The sequence below is a fragment of the Apodemus sylvaticus genome, chromosome 6 (genome assembly GCF_947179515.1).
Source record: "Apodemus sylvaticus chromosome 6, mApoSyl1.1, whole genome shotgun sequence".
Classification (NCBI taxonomy): Eukaryota; Metazoa; Chordata; class Mammalia; order Rodentia; family Muridae; genus Apodemus; species Apodemus sylvaticus.
In genome coordinates, this window is record NC_067477.1 from 21,217,052 (window position 1) to 21,240,423 (window position 23,372).

A 23,372-nucleotide genomic window follows, 5' to 3' on the forward strand; every position below is an offset into this window, starting at 1 on the left:
CACATAAGGGTCACAGACAAACACTACCTTAGAGTAAAAGGCTGGAAGACAATTTTACAAGCAAATGGTCTCAGGAAACAAGCTGGAGTATCCATTTTAATATCAGATAAAATTGACTTTCACTTAGGTAGACTATCATGTCGTCTGCAAATAATGATAGTTTGACTTCTTCCTTTCCAATTTGTATCCCTTTGACCTCCTTATGTTGTCGAATTGCCCCAGCTAGTACCTCAAGTACAATATTGAAAAGATAAGGAGAAAGGGGGCAGCCTTGTCTGGTCCCTGATTTCAGTGGGATTGCTTCAAGTTTCTCTCCATTTAGTTTGATGCTTGCTACCGGTTTGCTGTATATTGCTTTTACTATGTTTAGGTATGGGCCTTGAATTCCTGTTCTCTCCAAGACTTTAAGCATGAAAGGATGCTGAATTTTGTCAAATGCTTTTTCAGCATCAAATGAAATGACCATGTGGTTTTTTATTTCTTTGAGTTTGTTTATGTAGTGGATTGCATTGATGGATTTCCGTATATTGAACCAACCCTGCATTCCCGAGATAAAGCCTACTTGATCATGGTGAATGATCGTTTTGATGTGTTCTTGGATTCAGTTGGCAAGAATTTTATTGAGTATTTTTGCATCGATGTTCATAAGGGAAACTGGTCTGAAGTTCTCTTTCTTTGTTGGATCTTTGTGTGGCTTTGGTATCAGCGTAATTGTGGCTTTGTAGAAGGAATTGGGTAGTGTTCCTTCTGTTTCTATTTTGTGGAATAGTTTGAAGAGTATTGGTGTTAACTCTTCTTTGAAGGTCTGATAGAATTCTGCACTGAAACCATCTGGTCCTGTGCTTTTTTTGGTTGAAAGATTTTCTATGACTCCTTCTATTTCTTTAGGCATTATGGGACTGTTTAGATGGTCTAGTTGGTCCTGATTTAATTTTGGTATTTGGTATCTGTCAAGGAAATTGTCCATTTCCTCCAGATTCTCCAGTTGTGTTGAGTACAGGCTCTTGTAGTAGGATCTGATGATTTTTTTGGATTTCCTCAGTTTCCGTTGTTATATCTCCCTTTTCATTTCTACGTTTGTTAATTTGGATACTTTCTCTGTGCCCTTTGGTCAGTCTGGCTAAGGGTTTATCTATCTTGTTGATTTTCTCAAAGAACCAGCTCCTGGTTTTGTTGATTTTTTGTATGGTTCTCTTTGTTTCTACTTGATTGATTTCGGCCCTGAGTTTGATGATTTCCTGCCTTCTACTCCTCCTGGGTGAAATAGCTTCTTTTTGTTCCAGGGCTTTCAGGTGTGTCATTAAGCTGGTAATGTATGCTCTCTCCATTTTCTTTTTGGAGGCACTCGGGGCTATGAGTTTTCCTTTTAGCACTGCTTTCATTGTGTCCCATAGATTTGGGTATGTTGTGTTTTCATTTTCATTGTGTTCTAAAAAGTCTTTAATTTCTTTCTTTATTTCTTCCTTGACCAAGGTATCATTGAGTAGAATATTGTTCAGTTTCCATGTGTATGTGGGTTTTCTGTTGTTTTTGTTGCTATTGAAGACCCCTTTTACTCCATAGTGATCTGATAGGAGGCATGGGATTAGTTCGATCTTCTTATATTTGTTGAGGTCTGTCCTGTGACCAATTATATGGTCGATTTTGGAGAAGGTACCATGAGGTGCTGAGAAAAAGGTATATTCTTTTGTTTTAGGATAGAATGTTCTATATATATCAGTTAAATCTAATTGGTCCAAAGCTTCAATTAGTTTCATTGTGTCCCTGTTTAGTTTCTGTTTTCCTGATCGGTCCATTGAGGAAAGTGCAGTGTTGAAGTCACCCACAATTATTGTTTTACGTGCAATGTGTGCTTTGAGCTTTAATAAAATTTCTTTTACGAAAGAGGGTGCCCTTGCATTTGGAGCATAGATGTTCAGGATTGAGAGTTCTTCTTGTTGTATTTTTCCTTTGACCAGCAAGAAGTGTCCCTCAGAGTCTCTTTTGATGACTTTGGGTTGAAAGTCAATTTTATCTGATATTAAAATGGCTACTCCAGCTTGTTTCCTGAGACCATTTGCTTGTAAAATTGTCTTTCAGCCTTTTACTCTAAGGTAGTGTTTGTCTTTGACCCTGAGGTGTGTTTCCTGTAAGCAGCAAAATGTAGGGTCCTGTTTACGTATCCAGTCAGTTAGTCTGTGTCTTTTTATTGGGGCATTAAGTCCATTGATGTTAAGAGATATTAAGGAATAGTGATTGTTACTTCCTATCATTTTTGACATTATTTTTTAAATTTGATTGCTTAACTTCTTTTGGGTTTGATGAAAGGTTACTATCTTGCTTTTTCCAGGGTGAAGTTTCCCTCCTTGTATTGGTGTTTTCCTCCTATTATCCTATGTAGGGCTGGGTTTGTAGATAGATATTGGGTAAACTTGGTTTTGTCATGAAATATCTTAGTTTCTCCATCTACGGTGATTGAGAGTTTTGCTGGATATAGTAGTTTTGGCTGGCATTTGTGTTCTCTTAGAGTCTGCATGAGATCTGCCCAGGACCTTCTAGCCTTCATAGTCTCAGGTGAAAAGTCTGCTGTGATTCTGATAGGTCTTCCTTTATATGTTACTTGGCCTTTTTCTCTTACTGCCTTTAATATTCTTTCTTTGTTTAGAACATTTGGTGTTTTGATTATTATGTGACGGGAAGTATTTCTGTTCTGGTCCAGTCTGTTTGGAGTTCTGTAGGCTTCTTGTATATTCATGGGCATCTCTCTCTTTAGGTTAGGGAAGTTTTCTTCCATAATTTTATTGAAGATATTTGCTGGCCCTTTAAGTTGTAAATCTTCACTCTCATCTATGCCTATAATCCTTAGGTTTGGTCTTCTCATTGTGTCCTGGATTTCCTGGATATTTTGGGTTACAAGCTTTTTGGATTTTGCATTTTCTTTAACTGTTGAGTCCATGGTTTCTATGGAATCTTCAGCATCTGAGATTTTCTTCTATCTCTTGTATTCTGTTATTGATATTTGCATCTCTGTCCTCTGATTTCTTCCCAAGGCTTTCTATCTCCAAAGTTGTCTCCCTTTGAGTTTTCTTAGTTGTTTCTACTTCTGATTTTAGATCCTGGATGGTTTTGCTTAGCTCCTTCACTTGCTTGTTTGTGCTTTCCTGTAATTCTTTAAGAGATTTTTGTGTTTCCTCTTTCATGACCTCAGCCTGTTGACCAAAGTTCTCCTGTATTTCTTTAAGTGTTTTTTTTTTTTTTTTTTGCGTTTCCTCATTATTAGCTTTTGTATTCTCCTGGATTTCTTTCAATGATTTTTGTGTTTCCCTTGCAAGGGCTTCTAACTTTTGATCCATTTTCTCCTGAATTTCTTTAAGTATGTCCTTCATGTGTTCCTGTACCAGCATCATGACCAGTGATTTTAGATCCAAATCTTGTTTTATTGGTGTGATGGGGTATCCAGGACATGTTGGTAGAGGAGAGTTGGGTTCAGATGTTGCCATATTGCCTTGATTTCTGTTAGTGACGTTCCTGCGTTTGCCTTTTGTCATCTAGTTCTCACTTGTGTTAGTTTGTCTTGTCAGTGCTGGACTCACCAGTGCAAGCTGCCCCTTCCCAGTTGGCCTCTGGTGCACAGCTTACCTCCTGCACTGCCTGTAGACAGGGTGCTGCTGCCCAGGCTGTTCAGATCCCGAAGCAGGCACCTGAAGGCTCCCGCTGGAGTCCGCTGGATTCACCGGAGGACACCGACTTCTCCCAGCTGGCTGCCCGGAAGCCCCTCTAGCCTCTTGCAGGACCTGGAGATGTGGTGCTGCCGCCCAGGCTGATCTGGATCCGGAAGCGGACAGAGTTGAGCTGTGTCCTGATCACTCCACTGGGCAGCCGATCCCCCAACCAGGCTGGTGCACACAAGGTTAGCCTGGCCACCCAGGCCCTGAGTCCAGGCAAAAGCCTGGGTGGCCAAGGTCCGAGCAAAGTTCCCCTAGGGCTATGACTGTTAATTGGGTCTGCCAGGTGACCAGGATGGCGGGGCGGGCGTGCATGCTCGCGCTCCCCGAAAGCGCTGGGAGAGTCTGCTGTGCTAACTACCTCCTGGGTGGGTTGACACACAGATGGCCCACCAAGCTGCCCAGTTCTTGGGGTCAGTCCTGGGCTTTTTGGAGTCTAGACCCCCGCTTTGTTAGCCTCAGGCTATGCCTGTAACAGCTCTGCCCGCCAGAGCTCTCTGTCGTCCTGCAGGCAAAATGGCGGCGCGCGCGCAGGCCAGAGCAAAAGACCTCCTGGCTGGGTTGCCCTCCCCCCCCCCCATGGTCCCCCGAACAGCTCAGGGCCTGGGTGCAGGCCAACGCTCGTCGGGCTCAGACCCCTGCGGTGTTGGCCTCGGATTATGTTTGTGTACCTCAGTCTGTCCGGTCTCTCTGGAGCCGAAACCAAGATGGAGGTGAGCCTCTCCTGACTGTCAGGAGGCCGATTTCTGAAGTGTCTTTCTGTGCAGGGAAAGGCGCCGCAAAACCGCAGCTGCTTGTAGCCAGGCTGGTCAGCGAAGGTCAGTGGTCGTGGGCACAGGGCCTAACTGGACCCTGTGTCGCCTTGGTTCCACTGCTGATGGCCCTTCAGCTGGACCAGCCACTGCTGCACTAAAGATAGCCTTTTCAACAAATGGTGCTGGTTCAACTGGAGGTCAGCATGCAGAAGAATGTAAATTGATCCATCCTTGACTCCTTGTACTAAGCTCAAATCCAAATAGATCAAGGACCTCCACATAAAGCCAGACACTCTGAAGCTAATAGAAAAGAAACTGGGGAAGACCCTTGAGGACATCGGTACAGGGAGAAAGTTTCTGAACAGAACATCAATAGCATATGCTCTAAGATCAAGAATTGACAAATGGGACTGCATAAAATTACAAAGTTTCTGTAAGGCAAAGGACACCATCAAAAGGAAAAATCGGCAACCAACAAATTGGGAAAAGATCTTCACCAATCCTACATCAGATAGAGGGCTAATATCCAATATATATAAAGAACTCAAGAAGTTAGACTCCAGAAAACAAAACAACCCTTTTAAAAAATGGGGTACAGAGTTAAACAAAGAATTCTTACCTGAAGAATTTCAGATGGATGGCGGAGAAACATCTTAAAAAATGCTCAACTTCATTAGTCATTAGGGAAATGCAAATCAAAACAACCCTGAGATTTCATCTTACACCAGTCAGAATGGCTAAGATTAAAAATTCAGGAGACAGCAGGTGTTGGTGAGGATGTGGAGAAAGAGGAACACTCCTCAACTGCTGGTGGGGTTGCAAATTGCTACAACCACTCTGGAAATCAGTCTGGCGGTTCCTCCGAAAACTGGGCACCTCACTTCCAGAAGATCCTGCTATACCACTCCTGGGCATATACCCAAAAGATTCCCCAGCATGTAATAGGGATACATGTTCTACTATGTTCATAGCAGCCCTATTTATAATTGCCAGATGCTAGAAAGAACCCAGGTATCCCTCAACAGAAGAGTGGATGCAAAAAATGTGGTATATATACACAATGGAGTACTATTCAGCCATTAGAAACAATGAATTCATGAAATTCTTAGGCAAATGGATGGAGCTGGAGAACATCATACTAAGTGAGGTAACCCAGACTCAAAAGATGAATCATGGTATGCACTCACTAATAAGGAGATATTAACCTAGAAAACTGGAATACCCAAGGCATAATCCGCACATCAAATGAGGTACAAGAAGAATGGAGGAGTGGCCCCTTGTTCTGGAAAGACTCAGTGAAGCAGCATAGAACAAAATCAGAACAGGGAAGTGGGAAGCATTGAGTGGGAAAACAGTGGGAGGGAAGGGGACTGATGGGACTTTCAGGGAGTGGGGGTCCAGAAAAGGGGAAATCATTTGAAATGTAAATAAATATTTCAATAAATTAAAAAAAAAAAAGAAAGTTGTCTATATGGTTAAAAAAAAAAAAAGAAATTCTTAGACAAATGCATGGAGCTGGAAAACATCATACTAAGTGAGGTAACCCAGTCTCAAAAGCTCAATCATGGTATGCACTAACTAATAAGTGAATATTAGCCTAGAAAATTGTAATACTCAAAACATAATCCACACATCAAATGATGTACAGGAAGAATGGATGAGTGGCCCCTGATTCTGAAAAGACTCAGGGTAGCAGTATAGGGCAAAACCAGAACAGGGAAGTGAGAAGGGGTAGATGGGGGAACAAGGGGAGGAAGAGGGCTTATGGGACTTTAGGGGAGTGGTGGACCATAAAAGGGGAAATCATTTGAATTGTAAATAAAAAATATATCAAATAAATAAATCATTAAAAAATGAAAAAAGAAAAAGAAAAAAGAATGAGGTGATGTACATTCCTCTACGTGCTGACCGCCAGTGGAACCAGTGCCATTTGTGGAAAATGCTATCCTTTTAAAACTGGATGGTTTTAGTACTCAGCTTTTAAAAACAATAAATTCATGAAATTCTTAGGCAAATGGAACTAAAAAATATCATTCTGAGTGAGGTAACCCAATCACAAAAGAACACTCATGGTATGTACTCACTGATAAGTGGATATTAGCCCAAAAGCTCAGAATGCACAAGTTGAGGGTTGCCAACTAGGTAGAGTGAATTAAAAGGAAAGAGACTTTCCCCTGTACATCATTTAGCAGATTCATTCCTGAACTATGTGAATGTACTATTAATTTAAAACTCATTTCCTTTGTTGGGGCACTGTTTTTGTCCTGTCCACACCCTTCACCCCATCTCCAGAACTAGAAATGAATTACTTTTTTGAGTTGTTGGCTAATGCCATAGACCTCCCCAAACACAATAGAATACTGCCAATGCTTACCCTCCAGAAACTGGCAATGACCCTATTGCTGAAGACACCACTTACTTGAATCACAGAACATTGGGAAAGCCAGTAGGCACAAACCTAGAAGCTTCAGCACCATTGGCTAGCTTTCAAGGTGCTGGAAAGAGCTATGCAACAAAATTAAAATAATCACCCATCCCTCACCCAAATGTGAACCCTGGGAGCTACAGTGCCAACCCACTTGACAAATGCCCACTGGTGCAATAGTGTCCCAGGCATTACAGGAGTAGCCAACCATTTTCTCATTGGAGTTAAGACCTGATGCATAAAACAGATCCTGTATTTGGCTTTTTTAATGTGGCCAAGAGGGTAGGAACCAGACACCCCAGAGCTCCCAAGGACTAAACCCCCAACCAAAGAGTACACATGGAGAGACCCACGGCTCCAATCACATATGTAGCAGTCTTGTCATGCATCATTGGGAGGAGAGGCCCTTGGTCCTGTGAAGGCTGGATGCCCCAGTATAGGGGAATGCCAGGACATGGAAGTGGAAATGGGTGGGTGGGTGAGCACCTTCATGAAAGCAGGTAGAGTAGGGATGGTATAGGGGTTTTCTGGAGGGTAAACCTGGAAAGGAGATAACATCTGAAATGTAAATAAAGAAAATATCCAATAAAGGAAAATAAAAATGGAAGGAAGGCTACTGATTTGTGTGAGTTAATTTTATATCTGGCCACTTTGTTGAAGTTGTTTATCAGGTGTAGAGGTTCTCAGGTTGAATTTTTGGGGTTACATAAATATATTATCATATCATCTGCAAATAGTGATATTTTGACCTCTTCCTTTCCAATTTACATCCCTTTGAACTCCTTTGATGTCTAATTGCTCTAACTAGAACCTCAAGTACTATATTGAATAGATAAGGAGAGAGAGGGCAGCCTTGTCTGGCCCCTGATTTTAGTGGGAGTGCTTCAAGTTTCTCTCCATTTAGTTTGATGTTGGCTACCAGTTTTCTGTATATTGATTTTACTATGTTTAGTTATAGGCCTTGAATTCCTGATCTTTCCAAAACTGCTAACATGAAGGGATGCTGAATTTTGTCAAACGCTTTTTCAGCATCTAATGAAATGATCATGAGGCTTTTTTTTCCTTTGAGTTTGTTTATGTGGTATATTACATTGATGGATTTCCATATATTGAACCATCCCTACATCCCTGGAATGAAGCCTACTTGATCATAATAAATGATCGTTTTGATGTGTTCTTGGTTTCAGATGTCAAGAATTTTATTGAGTATTTGCATCAGTATTCATAAGGGAAATTGGTCTGATGTTCTCTTTCTTTGTTTGGATCTTTGGGTGGTTTTGGTATCAGTGTAATTGTGGCTTTGTAGAGTGAGTTGGGTAGTGTTCCTTCTGTTTCTATTTTGTGGAATAGTTTGAAGAATATTGGTATCATGTCTTCTTTGAAGGACTCATAGAATTCTGCACTAAAAGCATCTTGTCCTGTGCTTTTTTTTGGTTGGGAGTTCTGCACTAAAAGCATCGTGTCCTGTGCTTTTTTTTGGTTGGGAGACTTTTGACGACTGCTTCAATTTTAGGAGTTATGGGGCTGTTTAGATGGTTTATCTGATCCTGATTTAACTTTGGTATTTGCTATCTTTCTAGAAAATTGTCCATTTCCTCCAGATTTTCCAATTGTATTGAATATAGGCTTTTGTAGTAGGATCTGATGATTTTTTGAATTTATTCAGTTTTCTGTTGTTATATCTCCCTTTCATTTCTGATTTTATTAATTTGGATACCATATCTATGCCCTCTGGTTAGTCTGTCTAAGGGTTTATCTATCTTGTTGATTTTCTCAAAGAACCAACTCCTGGTTTTGTTGATTCTTTGTATAGTTTTTGTTTGTTTGTTTCTACTTGGTTGATTTGAGTCCTGAGTTTGATTATCTCCTGCTGTCTACTCCTCTTGGGTGTATTTTCTTCTTTTTGTTCTGGAGCTTTCAGGCATGCTGCCAAGCTGCTAGTGTATGCTCATTCCAGTTTCCTTTTGAAGGCACTCAGAGCTGAGTCTTCCTCTTAGGACTGATTTCATTGTGTCCCATAGGTTTGGGTCTGTTGTGTCTTCATTTCATTAAATTCTAAAAAGTCTTTCATTTCTTTCGTTATTTCTTCCTTGACCAGTTAATCATTGAGTAGATTGTCGCAGCTTCCATGTATATGTGGGCTTTCTGGTATTTTTGTTGATATTGAAAACCAGCCTTAATCCATAGTGATCTGATAGGAGGCATGGAATTATTTCAGTCTTCGTATAATCTGTTGAGGTGTGTTTTGTGACAGATTATATGGTTAGTTTTGCAGAAGTAAATACCAGGTGCTGAGAAGAAGGTATATTCTTTTGATTTAGGAAGAAATGTTCTATACATATCTGTTAAATCCATTTGGTCCATAACTTCTGTACATTTCACTGTGTCTGTTTAGTTTGTTTTCCTGATCTGTCCATTGGTGAAAGTGGGGTGTTGAAGTCCCCCATAATTATTGTGTGAGGTGCAATGTGGGCTTTGAGTTTTAGCAAAATTTCTTTTATGAATGTGGGTGCTCTTGCATTTGGAGCATAGATATTCAGAACTGAGAGCTCTTCTTGGTAGACTTTTCCTTGGATGAGTATGCTGTGTCCTTCCTTATCTTTTTTCGTGACTTTTGATTGAAAGTTAATTTTATCTGATATTAGAATGGTTACTCCAGCTTGTTTCCAGGAACCATTTGCTTGAAAGATTGTTTTCCAGCCCTTTATTCTGAGGTAGTGTTTGTCTTTGACACTGAGGTGGGTTTCCTGTATGCAGCAAAATACCAGGTCCTGTTTATGTATCCAGTCTGTTAGTCTATGTTTTTATATTGGGGAACTGAGTCCATTGATGTTAAGAGATATTCAGGAATAGTGATTGTTGCTTCCTGTTATTTCTGGTGTTATTTTTATGATTGTGTGATTATCTTCTTTTGGGTTTGTTGAAAGAAGATTACTTTCTTGCTTTTTCTAGGGTGTAGTTTCCCTCCTTGTGTAGGTGTTTTTCCATCTATTACCCTTTGTAGGGCTAGATTTGTGGAAAGATGTGTAAATTTGTTTTTGTCATGGAATGTCTTGGTTTCTCCATCTATGGTAATTGAGATTACTGGGTATAGTAGTCTGAGCTAGCATTTGTGCTCTCTTAGGGTCTGTATGAGATCTTCCCAGGGTCTTCTAGCTTTCATAGTCTCTGGTGAGAACTCTGGTGTAATTCTGATAGGTCTGTCTTTATATGTTACTTGACCTTTTTCCTTTCTTTTAATATTCTTTCTTTGTTTAGAACATTTAGTGTTTTGATTATTATGTGGCAGGAAGAATTTCTTTTCTGGTCCAATCTATTTAGAGCTCTGTAGGCTTCTTGTATGTTCATGAGCATCTCTTTCTTTAGGTTAGGGAAGTTTTCTTCTAAAATTTTGTTGAAGATATTTACTGGTCATTTAAGGTGGGAATCTTCACTTTCTTCTATACATATTAACCTTAGGTTTGGTCTTCTCATTTTGTCCTGGATTTCCTGGATGTTTTGGGTTAGAAGCTTTTTGCATTTTGCATTTTCTTTGACTGTTGTGTCAATGTTTTCTATGTTATCTTCTGCCCCTGAGATTCTCTCTTCTATTTCTTGTATTCTGTTAGTGATTCTTTCTTCTATGACTCCTGATCTCTTTCCTAGGTTTTCTATCTCCAGTGTTGTCTCAATTTGTGACTTCTTTATTGTTTCTATTTCCATATTTCGATAATGGATAGGTTTGTTCAGTTCCTTCACTTGATTGCTTGTGTTTTCCTGTAATTCCTTAATGGATTTTTGTATTTTCTCTTTAAGTTCTTCTACCTGTTTACCTATGTTCACCTGTATTTCTTTAAGGGAGTTATTTTACATCCTTCTTAAAGTCCTCTATGATCATCATGGGATGTGATTTGAAATCAGAGTCTTGCTTTTCAGGTGTGTTTGGGTATCTGGGGCTTGTAGTGGTGGGAGTACTGTGTTCTGATGATGCCAAGTATCATTGGTTTCTGTTGTTTATGTTCTTGCCCTTGCCTTTAGCCATCTGGTTATCTCTAGTGTTAGCTGGTCTTGCTGTCTGACTGTGGCTTGTCTGTCCTACAAGCCTGTGTGTCAGTACCCAGATTCCAGTTGTCTCCAGGAGGAATTTGGGTATGGAGAGATGTGGTAGAGTGTCAGCTCTGGGGTGCAGAGAGAATCCAGAAGGATCCTGTCCCCAGCTAATCCTTGGTTCCTCTGTTCTGATGGCTCTGAAAAGGTTCCTCTTGGACCAGGAATTTGAAGATAAGTGGTGGTCTTACTTATACTCGCAGGTGTGTAGGCACTCCTGCCTGGGAGACCAGCTCTCTCCTGGCAGAATTAGTTCTGTGGTCCTGGATTAGCTCTGGGCACAGACAGAAAATGGAAGACTCTTGTCAGAGGCAGTCCCTTGTTTCCTGTGTCTTGAGGGTTCTAGGTGAGTTCATCTGAGCAGAGGTAGTGGCCCTACCTGAACTCACAGCTTGTCTGCCTTCCTGGGAGGCTAGCTTGCTCCTGTGCCACCTGGGTATGGAGCCCTGTAGCAGAGGATCAGCTCCAAGTGCAGACAGAAACTAGACGGCAGAAACTAGACGGCTCCTGTCACAGGCAGTGCCTGGGTTCCTGTGTCCTGAGGGTTTGGGGTAGGTTCCTCTGAGCAGCTATCATATCTATGAATTACAATTACCCGCATACATGATAACCCTAAGTGTGCAATAGTGGCATGTATATGTTAGAGGTAGCCAACAGCTCTCATCCTGGTATCACCAAGAAGGACATCATGACTTGCATAAGAAACCTAGCTAAGTACTTCGGGTTTCTGAGTTCATAGAGCTTGGGTAAGAATTTATAACTACCACTTCATCAAACCAACAGAGATCTTAACTGCATTCTAAATATTTATCCCTATATCCACAGTTAAATGAAGCTTCCACATCTCATCAGTGAAATTTCTCTTTTCAGTAGACAGACATTACAGACAGCACAACCAATCAAACAGCAGAGAACAATTGATCATGTGGTACCCAGCTGCAAGTGATACATTGATAGTACAACTCCTATACCTAAGGCTCAGTTCACATTGTGGAAGAGTGAGAAGAAAGACTGTAACAGCCAGAACAGGGAGTCAAGATATATCCAGTGTGTGTCCACTAGAAATATCAGGGGAGATATACCTATATGACTCTCAAAACAAGACTTGAACAAACAAACATGATAGCATGAGAAGGGGAACCCTCACAGGCCCCAACACTAGACAAAGAACTACAGGTAAGTAATAATTGCTAAGAGGAGGAGAAATAGTCTTAACCAGGAAAGAGTAGTATGATAGATTTGCCAATATCAACTGGTCAGCATTGAAATAATACACATATTGGTAACATTATTTACACTATATTATATATTGTTACATTGTATATGCACATGGACTGAACAAACAGTGTGCCTATATATACATATTTTACAACAAAACAATTAATAAAATGAAAATAAAGTGAGTTTGAGAGAAAGGGGAAGAACATATATGGAAGGGGTTGTGGGGAAGAAAGGGAAGGGGAAATCATGTAATCATTTTAATTAATAATTATTAACAAAATGGAAACACTAAGTCATTACAAGAAGGTTTTTAAAACTCAATGGTAGAATGACAAAATGAAATGTAGATTACAGAGATGCAGAAATACCAGGACCATGCCCTTCATGATTCAGGTACTGAATCTGGCTGACAGACTTTTTTTTTGACAGCTTTCAAATCTATTATTATTTGGTGTGGGAGAGGAAAACAAAACTGGGCACATAGCATACTAATGCGGCGTTCCTCTTTGTTATGGCTGTTCATATGGTTTGTCTGTGTAGATCCAACAAATCCATTACCCACTGTTTGAGACTTTATAGTCAGTTGATTAACACATTACATGTTTTTCAAACAGCTTACCTATCTAACCCACACGTAAAATGAACAAACAACACCAAATAGAAAATTTCTCACCTGCTTTTGTCATCAAAATCCTTCCATCTTCTACCATAAAAACAATATCTGAAGTATAAAAGCTATGAGAAGACTTTCTTGCATGGTGTGAGAATAAATTACATATCATTTCAAAAGTATTGCCACCATCCATTGAAACCCATATCTAAAGGAATAAAAAGATAACACTTCACTAAGAACTGCCTCTAACCTGCAAAATTACTTATTATACTGATCTCCCTACAAAAGAAAATATAGTAGTACTATTTTCCTGATTCTCCATATCCATCATGAACCCAGGGAAACATCAACAACTTTCCCACTCACTTATTTGATTTGCCTTTCCAGTATTTGTTTTGTCAAAGGTAATTAGTTCAAATAAGTGGTTGAGAGTGGTATCTTATTACGTTCTCTTTCCCTCTCTCTCTCTCTCTGTGTGTGTGTGTGTGTGTGTGTGTGTGTGGGTGTGTGTGTGCATGTGTGTTACAGTCACATGTATGGATACATGTGGAGGAAGGCTACAGGATAAAACTGGGTGAATTCCTATAGTGCTTTCTGCCTTATTGAGTCTTTTATTGAACAAGAATTTATTTATTTATTTATTTATTTATTTATTTATTTATGTATTTATTTATTTGCCATACTGGCTAGCCAGTGACCTTTAGGGATCTACCTGTCTCTGCTTGCTGATGTTGGGGTTTATAGATCTGCATAGTCACCCTCATCCTTTTACACTGGTTTTGTGGATTTGAACTCAGGTCCTCATGTTTTTAGAGCAAGTGATTTTACCAGCTGAGCCACCTTCCCAACCCCACATACTACATCTCTGATTAGTATTTCCTGGAACTTAGGAATAATAGCATCTCTTCACCTGTTTATTTGTTTCTATTTTCATTTAAATGATATACCTCTTTGTTTCATTTCTCTCATTTTCCTTTTCAAAAGGTTTTCCATTTGAAAGTACTTTGTATGAATTATTATTATTTTTAATTCTGCCCTCCATTGAAGTCCTTAAACAGTGTGGGCTCTATATTGCATTTTTTTCTCTCCAAGCTGTGATAAGTGGTACAGTTCTATAATACTAGCACTTGGGAGGCTGAGGCCTGAAGGAGGCAATTCTGATTCTAAGGCCCTGTTCCCCAACTGGCTTTTGATTTGTCAGTAAAGAAGGCCAGGGGCTAATTGCTGGGTGGAAGGTATAGGTGGGACTTCTAGGTCCCAGGAAGTTAGGCAGACCCAAGGAAGGAGATATGAGTTTCTGTCATGCTTTGGAGGGAAAAGAACACAGCTACCATGTGAGGTCTTGTGGGGGCGGTACCCTGTGGCCACTACCAGGCAGGTGGCCAGGGATGTTGGACAGGGGCTAAGTGGGACTAGTCACTGAAGTTTAGGGCAAATGTAGAGATGGTGATAATATATTGGTAAGGGCATGCTTTTCCAGATGGGAGATGAGTGCCCAGAAATTGTGCCAAGAAGACAAGTTGTAAAGGGACAAACTGTGTGCATGTCTTTTGTCCAAGGATAAAGGGAAGCCAGATGGGGACTGGTAGCACAGCTGTTCCTGGAGCAAAGGCAGTAGCATTAAAGTACATGCAACAAGTAGCGGGCAGGTTAAAGACTAGATTGGCTACATAGTGAGGTCCAGGACAGGCTGAACTAGAGTGTAAGACTGTCTCACAGAAAAACAAAATACACTCATGAAAAACTTGAATTATAGGGTCTTCTGGTATTCCTGACTTATATGTGTTCAAGCCATCAAATCCAAGTATAGTTAGCTCTTCCAACATCACTTTTCAATCCATAATACCAAGAATCCCAGAACAGAAGATAATGAAGCAGTCACATTGGCAAAAACTGACAGGAAACTGTGAGATGAAGACTAAGAATTAGACTACAGTTTGTGCAATACAGAGAAAATAGCATGCAATTTATGTTTAGAGGAAAACAGACCAAGGAATATAAGATGCTTGCCTATAAAATATGTGGAGTAATCTGGAACCAGCAGGATGATTGTGTAAAAACAAATTCCAATTGCCAGAGAAGAAATTAGAGGTTGTGGACTGTTAGTATAAACACCAAACTAAGGAAGTTTCAAGAAGCCCCAATACCAGGACGCCAGGTATCTATATGTTCAATCCTGCATACAGTAGAGTGTAAGCCAAGAAATTGTGAGCACGGCTAAAATCGTTTTTGTTCACATATATACAAGATTTACAAGTTGGGCAGCACAGGTTCAATAGAAACCACTTGCATATCGTGTCAAGTGAGAAAGACTGAATGAATTAACAATGAGGCACAGTGCTAAAATTCAACCTAAACAATTTTGGTTGGCCTTGTCAGTTGCCCAAGTTGTTTTTAGTTGAGAAAGAATTTCACACTGGAGCTAAAACTGGCCTTGTCCTCACAGCAACTCACCTACCTTGGCTGCTGGAATTGCAGTCTGGATGAGCCATCGTGTTTCACTTCCCTGATTGTTTTCAGTAGGTTTAGACTGGTGTTCAATGTCTTTCTACATCTGTGACTGCTTCAGGGAGATGTTATTCACAAGTAATATATGTTCTGAGAGAGTCATCAAGTAATCCAAAACTCTAGGATTCAACTGCCAATCTCTGAAATCTTTAACCACTTTCTATCCAAATAGAAATCTTACTTTGAAGTTAATGACTGAGGATCTCGTGTGTTGTGATCTTACAATCTCATGGAGAAAGTCGGTTCTTCTCTTTACTGGATTGCAGCCATTTAAATGTTCATATTCCAGGAAGAAATCTCCCTGTGAGAGTGAGCTGAGTGGCTTTCCCTGGAAGATACCTCGGCACCTCTTAGTACTGAGTGCCCTCAGGTGTCATATTTTGTGACTGTACTTTTTTCTTTTTCTTTTTTCTTTTTTTTTTTTTTTTTTTTTTTTTGTTCTGAGACAGGGTTTCTCTGTATAGCTCTGGCTATCCTGAAACTCACTCTATAAGTCCAGGCTGGCCTTGAACTCAGAAGTCCACCTGCCTCTGCCTCCCATGTGCTGGGATTAAAGGCGTGTGCCCCCAGTGCCCGGTGACTGTACTTTTAACTTGGGTGATAACCATAGGTATTTGGCAAAGCTTCACAAAACTTTCAGGTTACTGATAATAGAACTGTCTGACTGTAAACCCAAGGATGAAGAACAGTGCCAGAAAGAGCTCAGATAATAATAGAACAAGAAGAGAATGCTGTGACAAATACAGGTAAAGAGAATGCAATACTAAACTGCAGAAACACCAGATAAAAACCCTACCAGATAAAACTAGTGGATTAACGGCAAAATCTAAGTCTTCCAATGTTGTAAAGAAATGAGTTGTTCCCAGAAATATTCAGAACCTTGGTGCCCCATGTTTCAGTTTTATCAGCCAGTGAACAAATTGAAAGGTGACAATCAACTACAGACTATTAAGCTTAACACACAGTAAACAGTTGACAAGCATTTTTTACCTCCCCCTCTACTTCTACCCCTGCCAGATCACCAGAGTGCTCCAGTTCTTCATGTATATAATCACACAGTCTACCAAAGTTGGACTACTACTATTATGCCAAAACAAGAAATTTTATGTCTGCTTACCTGATTGCCATAAATATAGAGAAAGTGGCTTCTGGGATGGAACACCATTCCAAGTGGAAGAATGAATGTGGAAGGAAATTGGAAACTAGGAAATTTTGGTCGAGGACTTGGTTTCCCATCCTTGAGCATGGATACACTGACAAAGGTCTGTTTGGTATCCTAGATAAAGCAAAGGAAGTCTTAAGATTTGTCCTTTGATTCTTTGTCCACATTATGATTTCTAGACGTTTCCATTATTTCAGTTTTAACTGAGACAAGGGCATACCCATTATCACAGCAAAGATTTCAAAAAAAAATTAGAAATCACTGATAACTCTACTCTACTATCCCAGCTATCAGTTTTATAAATGCTGAGATGTAGTATAAGAACGCAGGGAATCTGTTCCAAACTAAACGCAGCAAATTGTACTAAAGGACGCCACCACACATTTCATCTCACAGCAAACCTATTATTAGAAAAAAGACAGCAAATACTATCTACCCTAAATCATTTTTCCAGGGAAGTCTTACAAATCTAAGAGTGATACATGTACAGGCCTACACTACCATCTCTGTCGTTCTGAAATTTATCTACTAAAAAGAGAATATTTTTCAGGAAAACATCAGTTTAATCTAAAATATGTTCAGTTCAGCATAGGCAGGCATGGTGGCAAACGACTCTAATTCCAGCACTCAGGGTCAAAGACAAGCATCTCCTGTGAGCTTGAGGATACATAGTACTACATGCTGAGACTCTGCCTTAAAAATTTTCATCTGAAAAAGCAGCTTATTTTAATGTTACATTGGGTTTACAGGGGTGACACATATGTCCCACCTAGGACTTAGTACTGAACAGCCACTTGGAGAATCCTTGTGTTTTCTAATGGTTCTGAGAATAATTGTAATTAATAGTCATGGTTAAGGACTTATGCAACAAAAACAAATATACATCTGTGGCAATGGGTTCCCCTTCTTTGTCCATTTAAACTAACCCTTTCAAGGAACTTTAGATTTATATGGAAAATGTTCAGTTTATATTTCCCTGAAGAATCAGAAAACAATTAGCATTGTGACTTTCATTTTTACACACTTGAATGACAGATACAAAGAAATGTTCAGGAGCAAACTATTCCACAAATGATTTTTATCAATTTCTATGCCAGAGATCACAACAAACTGGAAATGATGTCTGCTAAGATTAGTTTGTAGTGGCTGATGACAGACAAAACCCCTCTGAGATATAAGACTCACTTTCTTTTTTTTTTATTTGATATATTCTTTATGTACATTTCAAATGATTTCCCCTTCTCTGGCTTCCCGCTCCCCCAAAGTCCCATTAGCCCTCTTCCCTCCCCCTGTTGCCCCATCTACCCATTCCCACTTCCATGTTCTGGTATTCCCCTATACTGCTGCACTCACTTTCATATGCAAGAGATAAATTCCACTGTCAGTTTCTTGGTCAATAAGAAATGTTATCACATGTGGAATGGATCTTTCATTTTTATAAGTAGAATATAAGCAAGGTAACCATTGAATAAATGGTTCTTTACTGAAAAAACAGGAACTGGACTACAAAATAGAAAGAGAAAATTGTTTCTGAAACATAAATTCCAACTACTTACTGTAGAAAAGCAAGCTAATGAATCATTGTGTTCTTCTGATAAGCCATAAATAAATCCATAAGCCCCCTCCTCTTTTTCCTTATGCATGCATGGGCACAGACACATACACAGAATGGTTCTTACTATGTGAACAAGGCTTTTCTAGGTCTATGTAGCACAGGTTTGTGTACCTCCAATTTAAATTCCTTAATATCTATTCCTTTCTACTGGGTAGATTTTGTATTTAGAAAACACCAAGCCATCTGCAAATAGTGATAATTTGACTTCTTCCTTTCCAATTTGTATCCCCTTGACCTCCTTATGTTGTCTAATTGCTCTAGCTAGAACTTCAAGAACTATATTGAAAAGATATGGAGAGAGAGGACAGCCTTGTCTAGTCCCTGATTTTAGTGGGATTGCTTCAAGTTTCTCTCCATTTAGTTTGATGTTGGCTACCGGTTTGCTGTATATTGCTTTAACGATGTTTAGGTCTGGGCCTCTATTTGCAGATGACATGATAGTCTACTTAAGTGACCCGAAAACCTCAACCAGAGAACTCCTACAGCTGATAAACAACTTCAGCAACATGGCTGGTTATAAAATCAACTCAAGCAAATCAATTGCCTTCCTATACTCTAAGGATAAGCAGGCTGAGAAAGAAGTTAGGGAAATGACACCCTTCAAAATATAAAGTATCTTGGTGTGACTCTAGCCAAACAAGTGAAAGATCTATATGATAAGAACTTCAGGTCTCTGAAGAAGGAAATCGAAGAAGACTTCAGAAAATGGAAAAATCTGCCATGCTCGTGGATTGGCATGATTAATATAGTTAAAATGGCCATCTTGCCAAAAGCGATCTACAGATTCAATGCAATCTCCATCAAAATCCCAACTCAGTTCTTCACAGAGTTAGAAAAAGCAATTCTCAAATTCATCTGGAATAACAAGAAACCCAGGATAGCTAAAACTATTCTCAACAATAAAAGAAATTCTGGGGGAATCAGTATCCCTGAAATCAAGCAATACTACAGAGCAATAGTGTTAAAAACTGCATGGTATTGGCACAGTGACAGACAAGTGGACCAATGGAATAGAATTGAAGATCCAGAAATGAATCCACACACCTGTGGTCACTTGATCTTTGACAAAAGAGCCAAAAACATCCAGTGGAAAAAAGATAGCCTTTTCAACAAATGGTGCTGGATAAATTGGAGGTCAGCATGCAGAAGAATGTGCATTGATCCATTCTTATCTCCATGTACTAAACTTCACTCCAAGTGGATCAAGGACCTCCATGTAAAACCAGACACACTGAAACTAATAGAAAAGAACATGGGGAAGAACCTTGAGGACATGGGCACAGGGGAAAAGTTCTTGAACAGATCACCAATAGCTTATGCTTTAAGATCAAGAATTGACAAATGGGACCTCATAAAATTACAAAATTTCTGTAAGGCAAAGGACACTGTTAAAAGGACAAAACAGCAACCATCAAATTGGGAAAGGATATTCACCACCCCCACATCTGATAGAGGGCTAATATCCAATATATACAAAGAACTCAAGAAGTTAGACCCCAGGGAACCAAATAACCCTATTAAAAAATGGGGTACAGATCTTAACAAAGAATTTTCACCTGAAGAAATTCAGATGGCCGAGAGGCACCTTAAGAAGTGTTCAACATCATTAGTCATTAGGGAAATGCAGATCAAAACAACCCTGAGATTTCACCTTACACCAGTCAGAATGGCTAAGGTCAAAACTCTGGAGACAGCAGGTGTTGGGGAGGATGTGGAGAAAGAGGAACACTCCTCCACTGCTGGTGGGGCTGTAAGGTGGTACAACCACTGTGGAAATCAGTCTGGAGGTTCCTCAGAAAAATGGACATGAGACTTCCAGAGGACCCTGCTACACCTCTCCTGGGCATATACCCAAAGGATTCCCCGGCATGCAATAAAGACACAGGCTCCATTATGTTCATAGTAGCCTTATTTATAATAGCCAGAAGCTGGAAAAACCCAGATGCCCCTCAAAGGAGGAATGGATACAGAAAATGTGGTATATTTACACAATGGAATACTACTCAGCAATTAGAAACAATGAATTCACAAAATTTTTAGGTAAATGGTTCTATCTGGAAAATATCATCCTAAGTGAGGTAACCCAATCACAAAAGAATACACATGGAATGCAATCTCTGATAAGTGGATAGTAATTAGCCCAGAAGCCCTGAATACCCAAGGCATAAATCACATAACAAATGACTCCCATGAAGAAGTATGGAGAGGGTCCTGATCCTGGAAAGGATTGATCTAGCAGGGGAAGGGAATATAAGGACAGAGAAAAAGGAGGGAGGTGATTGGAGAAGGGATGGAGAAAAGAAGGTTTATGGGACATATGGGGAGCGGGGATCCGGGAAAGGGGAAATCATTTGGAATGTAAACAAAGAATATAGAAAATAAAAATATTAAAAAAAAACACCAAGAATAAACTTTTCTCTGATATGGAGTATTTGTTTAGAGACACTAGATACATTTAGCTTTAACAAAAGTAGGTATCTGCTATTAAGTATACAAGGAGACACTACTGGAGATGGTTAAGTATTTCTGTGTATTCAAGTACCAAACTGCAGATCAAGAACAGTTCTTGAAATCACACTTAACAAAATTTCCTACCTTTGAAAGTTTTCTATATCATACCTCACTGAGGGTCCTGTTTCTGTTGAAAGTGATAGTAACATAATCAACTGTAAAGTACAAAGGTACAGAAATTATTAACAACATCTATACTTTTTTACTTGGCAAGTTGTTAGTATTAATAAAGCTGCCTACATAAGAAAATGGCAGTCTGTGCCATCTATTAATGTATCTTTGGACACAGTTCTCTTGCAGTTGGGCAGCAGTGCCACTCTCATTCATTTTTAGAAAAGGTCTCTCAGTGTGTGGCCCAGGGTAGGCTCACGTCTGCACTGTTCCTGCTTCTGCCTCTGAGTGTTAAAGGAATAACAGCTATATACCACCAGTAAGCCTGGATTTCTCATTTTTAGGCCATTAACTGATACATAATCGTTATCTTCACATCTTATTCAATTTTATATTTAATGCATTTTATTTGATCTATATATGTAATCCATAGTGATAAAAATCTGTCTTCAAAGTTACCTTCAAAAGTTTCTCTGTTTGCAAAACATTTTTCATTATACCACAGATTTCCTTTGATATAGTCAACCTATATAAATATATAAATGAAAACGTCAAGTGGGTCATATAGAGAGTTATATGCTAAACAGAAAGAAACTGACTTTAATATTCCAAAGTTTTGATCATTTGTGAATGTGAGGCCAATTGAGAAAAAAAAAATCCATACTCATATAACAGATTGAAGACTAAAGTCAAGAAACTGCAATCCACATGGTCAACAGTCACTAAGAAAGAAATACATAGGCATGATGGCTGATTCTTGGCTATGAAGTATCTTTTAAAACACCCAGAAGCCGGGTGGTGGTGGCACACGCCTGTAATCTCAGCACTCTGGGAGGCAGAGGCAGGAGGATTTCTGAGTTCAAGGCCAGCCTGGTCTACAGAGTGAGCTCCAGGACAGCCAGGGCTACACAGAGAAATCCTGTCTGGGGGGGGGGGGGGGGAAGCACCCAAAGCTGCTTAGGTCTTCACTACAGTTCCAATGGTACATGTACTACAACCGGGCAAAAGGAACCTGCACTGAAGACTGTTAATGACAAGTAGCAGTAATATAAAGGCACTAAGAACTGATCATAAAAAGGAATGGTAGCCAAGTAAAATTATTTTTGTTGAATATTAACTATAATAAGATGAGAAAATTTGTTAGGGGAATGTTTCAACTTTCCGGTAGGAGTTGAGACAAGGAAATCCTCTTTTATTTTTTATGTGTGGGCCAGTGAGAAAATTAGCATAACTTGTTAGTGGCAATTATATAAATGGTGAGGTTTTTCTCTTAACCCTGCTAGCTCCCAAATAATAGATGCAGTAGTATTTTATTTATTTAACAGCTTTATGACACCACACTTGAGTAGTGCTGATTTCTTTTTTAATCCCATAAACTACTCTGGCTATCTCCAGCCAAAATTTCCAAGATACATGCACTATATGGCTTTCTCTGTCCCACCTGATTTCTTATGATTTCTCCTGGACCCTCCCCTCATGGCTGAATCGCCACTTCCTCTCACTCTCCCACTCCCCTAGCTGGGAGGAAGTTCAGCCCTAGTCCATCTCTTCCCTGTTCCATCATTGACTTTTCAGCTTTTATTGACAAATCAGAAAATAAATGAGGAACAATGTTATACTATGTTGAAGCAGGAGATACTTAAGAATAAGCATTATCATGCCAGGCTCAGAGTGCAACCACACACGAGGGTAGAGAAATGAGTAGCTGAACAATTCAAGGATACTCTATCCACAGAGGACAATAATATTATGTTCTTTTAATCTAATAAAAGGCTCTTTCTCTTACAATAATGTGACTTACCTTTATGTACTTGGCAACCTTGGAGAAAGTGTTCTATGATTCATCCTATCTTGATGCATCTAAAATTCTACACCTAAATCAATTTCTATCATTACAACATGCATAGGCTTTGCATCTTCCTAAAGCCTAAACAATTTGAGCTTGATATAGAGGCTGAATCAATCTAGTCTTCAAATGCATGAGAGACTTGAAAAGGAATAAATACTACCTGAATATAGAGGAAGTGCAGGGAAGCAGCTTCCAAAACCATGAAAGTGACAGAGCTGGCTGCCTGCACAACCCCTGAAGTTGTCTATCCCATGGGAGCATCTATCTTCAGCTGAGAATATTTGACAGATATTTCTATGAAGAATGAATTATAAAGGACTTGCCTACCTTTCCTGGCAAAGTTTGGCCATCAACTTCACTGTATTGTATCCGTATGTCCAGTTTAGACAGCATTCTGTCTGCATTTGAAGCAAGGGCATTTTCTTGCCCAGTGACTAGCTTACCACATATGAAGCAAACTCTACTTGGAGGTTTTTGGTTGCTTGTCATGTTCCTTGAAGTAGAATAAGGTTCTGCCAGGATCAGAGACCTATCTTATTGTCAAAAATGTCTTAAATTAATAAACTATCTTTAAATGTCATATTCTGTTTATCTCTGAGGTTTTTGAAGACCATTGATCTGCCTATAGTACATCTGAATTGGTTTTTTCTAACTATTATCTATTTAATCTAGGAAACATACTTTTATAATTAACTAAACTAGTATCTAACATGACCATGAGTTTCATTGTCTAACTGCTAAGTTCTCTTTTTAATTATCCTAAACAATTTGTCGTAGGAACTTTAAGAGGACTAGAACTTAGGATTAAATTT

The 23,372-nt window shown here is 39.5% G+C and overlaps 1 protein-coding gene across 1 annotated transcript in view; it reads right to left on the minus strand.

Annotated features, from left to right (window-relative positions):
• Catsperb (cation channel sperm associated auxiliary subunit beta) overlaps positions 1 to 23,372 on the minus strand; it is a 204,910-nt gene that overhangs the window by 80,938 nt on the left and 100,600 nt on the right. Inside the window, exons 10-14 of the mRNA XM_052186706.1 lie at positions 21,171 to 21,237; positions 20,709 to 20,755; positions 17,828 to 17,977; positions 16,430 to 16,588; positions 12,865 to 13,009 (exon numbers count right to left, since the gene is read on the minus strand). Coding sequence (XP_052042666.1) covers positions 12,865 to 13,009; positions 16,430 to 16,588; positions 17,828 to 17,977; positions 20,709 to 20,755; positions 21,171 to 21,237 — 568 coding nt within the window. The remainder of the gene's footprint in view (positions 1 to 12,864; positions 13,010 to 16,429; positions 16,589 to 17,827; positions 17,978 to 20,708; positions 20,756 to 21,170; positions 21,238 to 23,372) is intronic.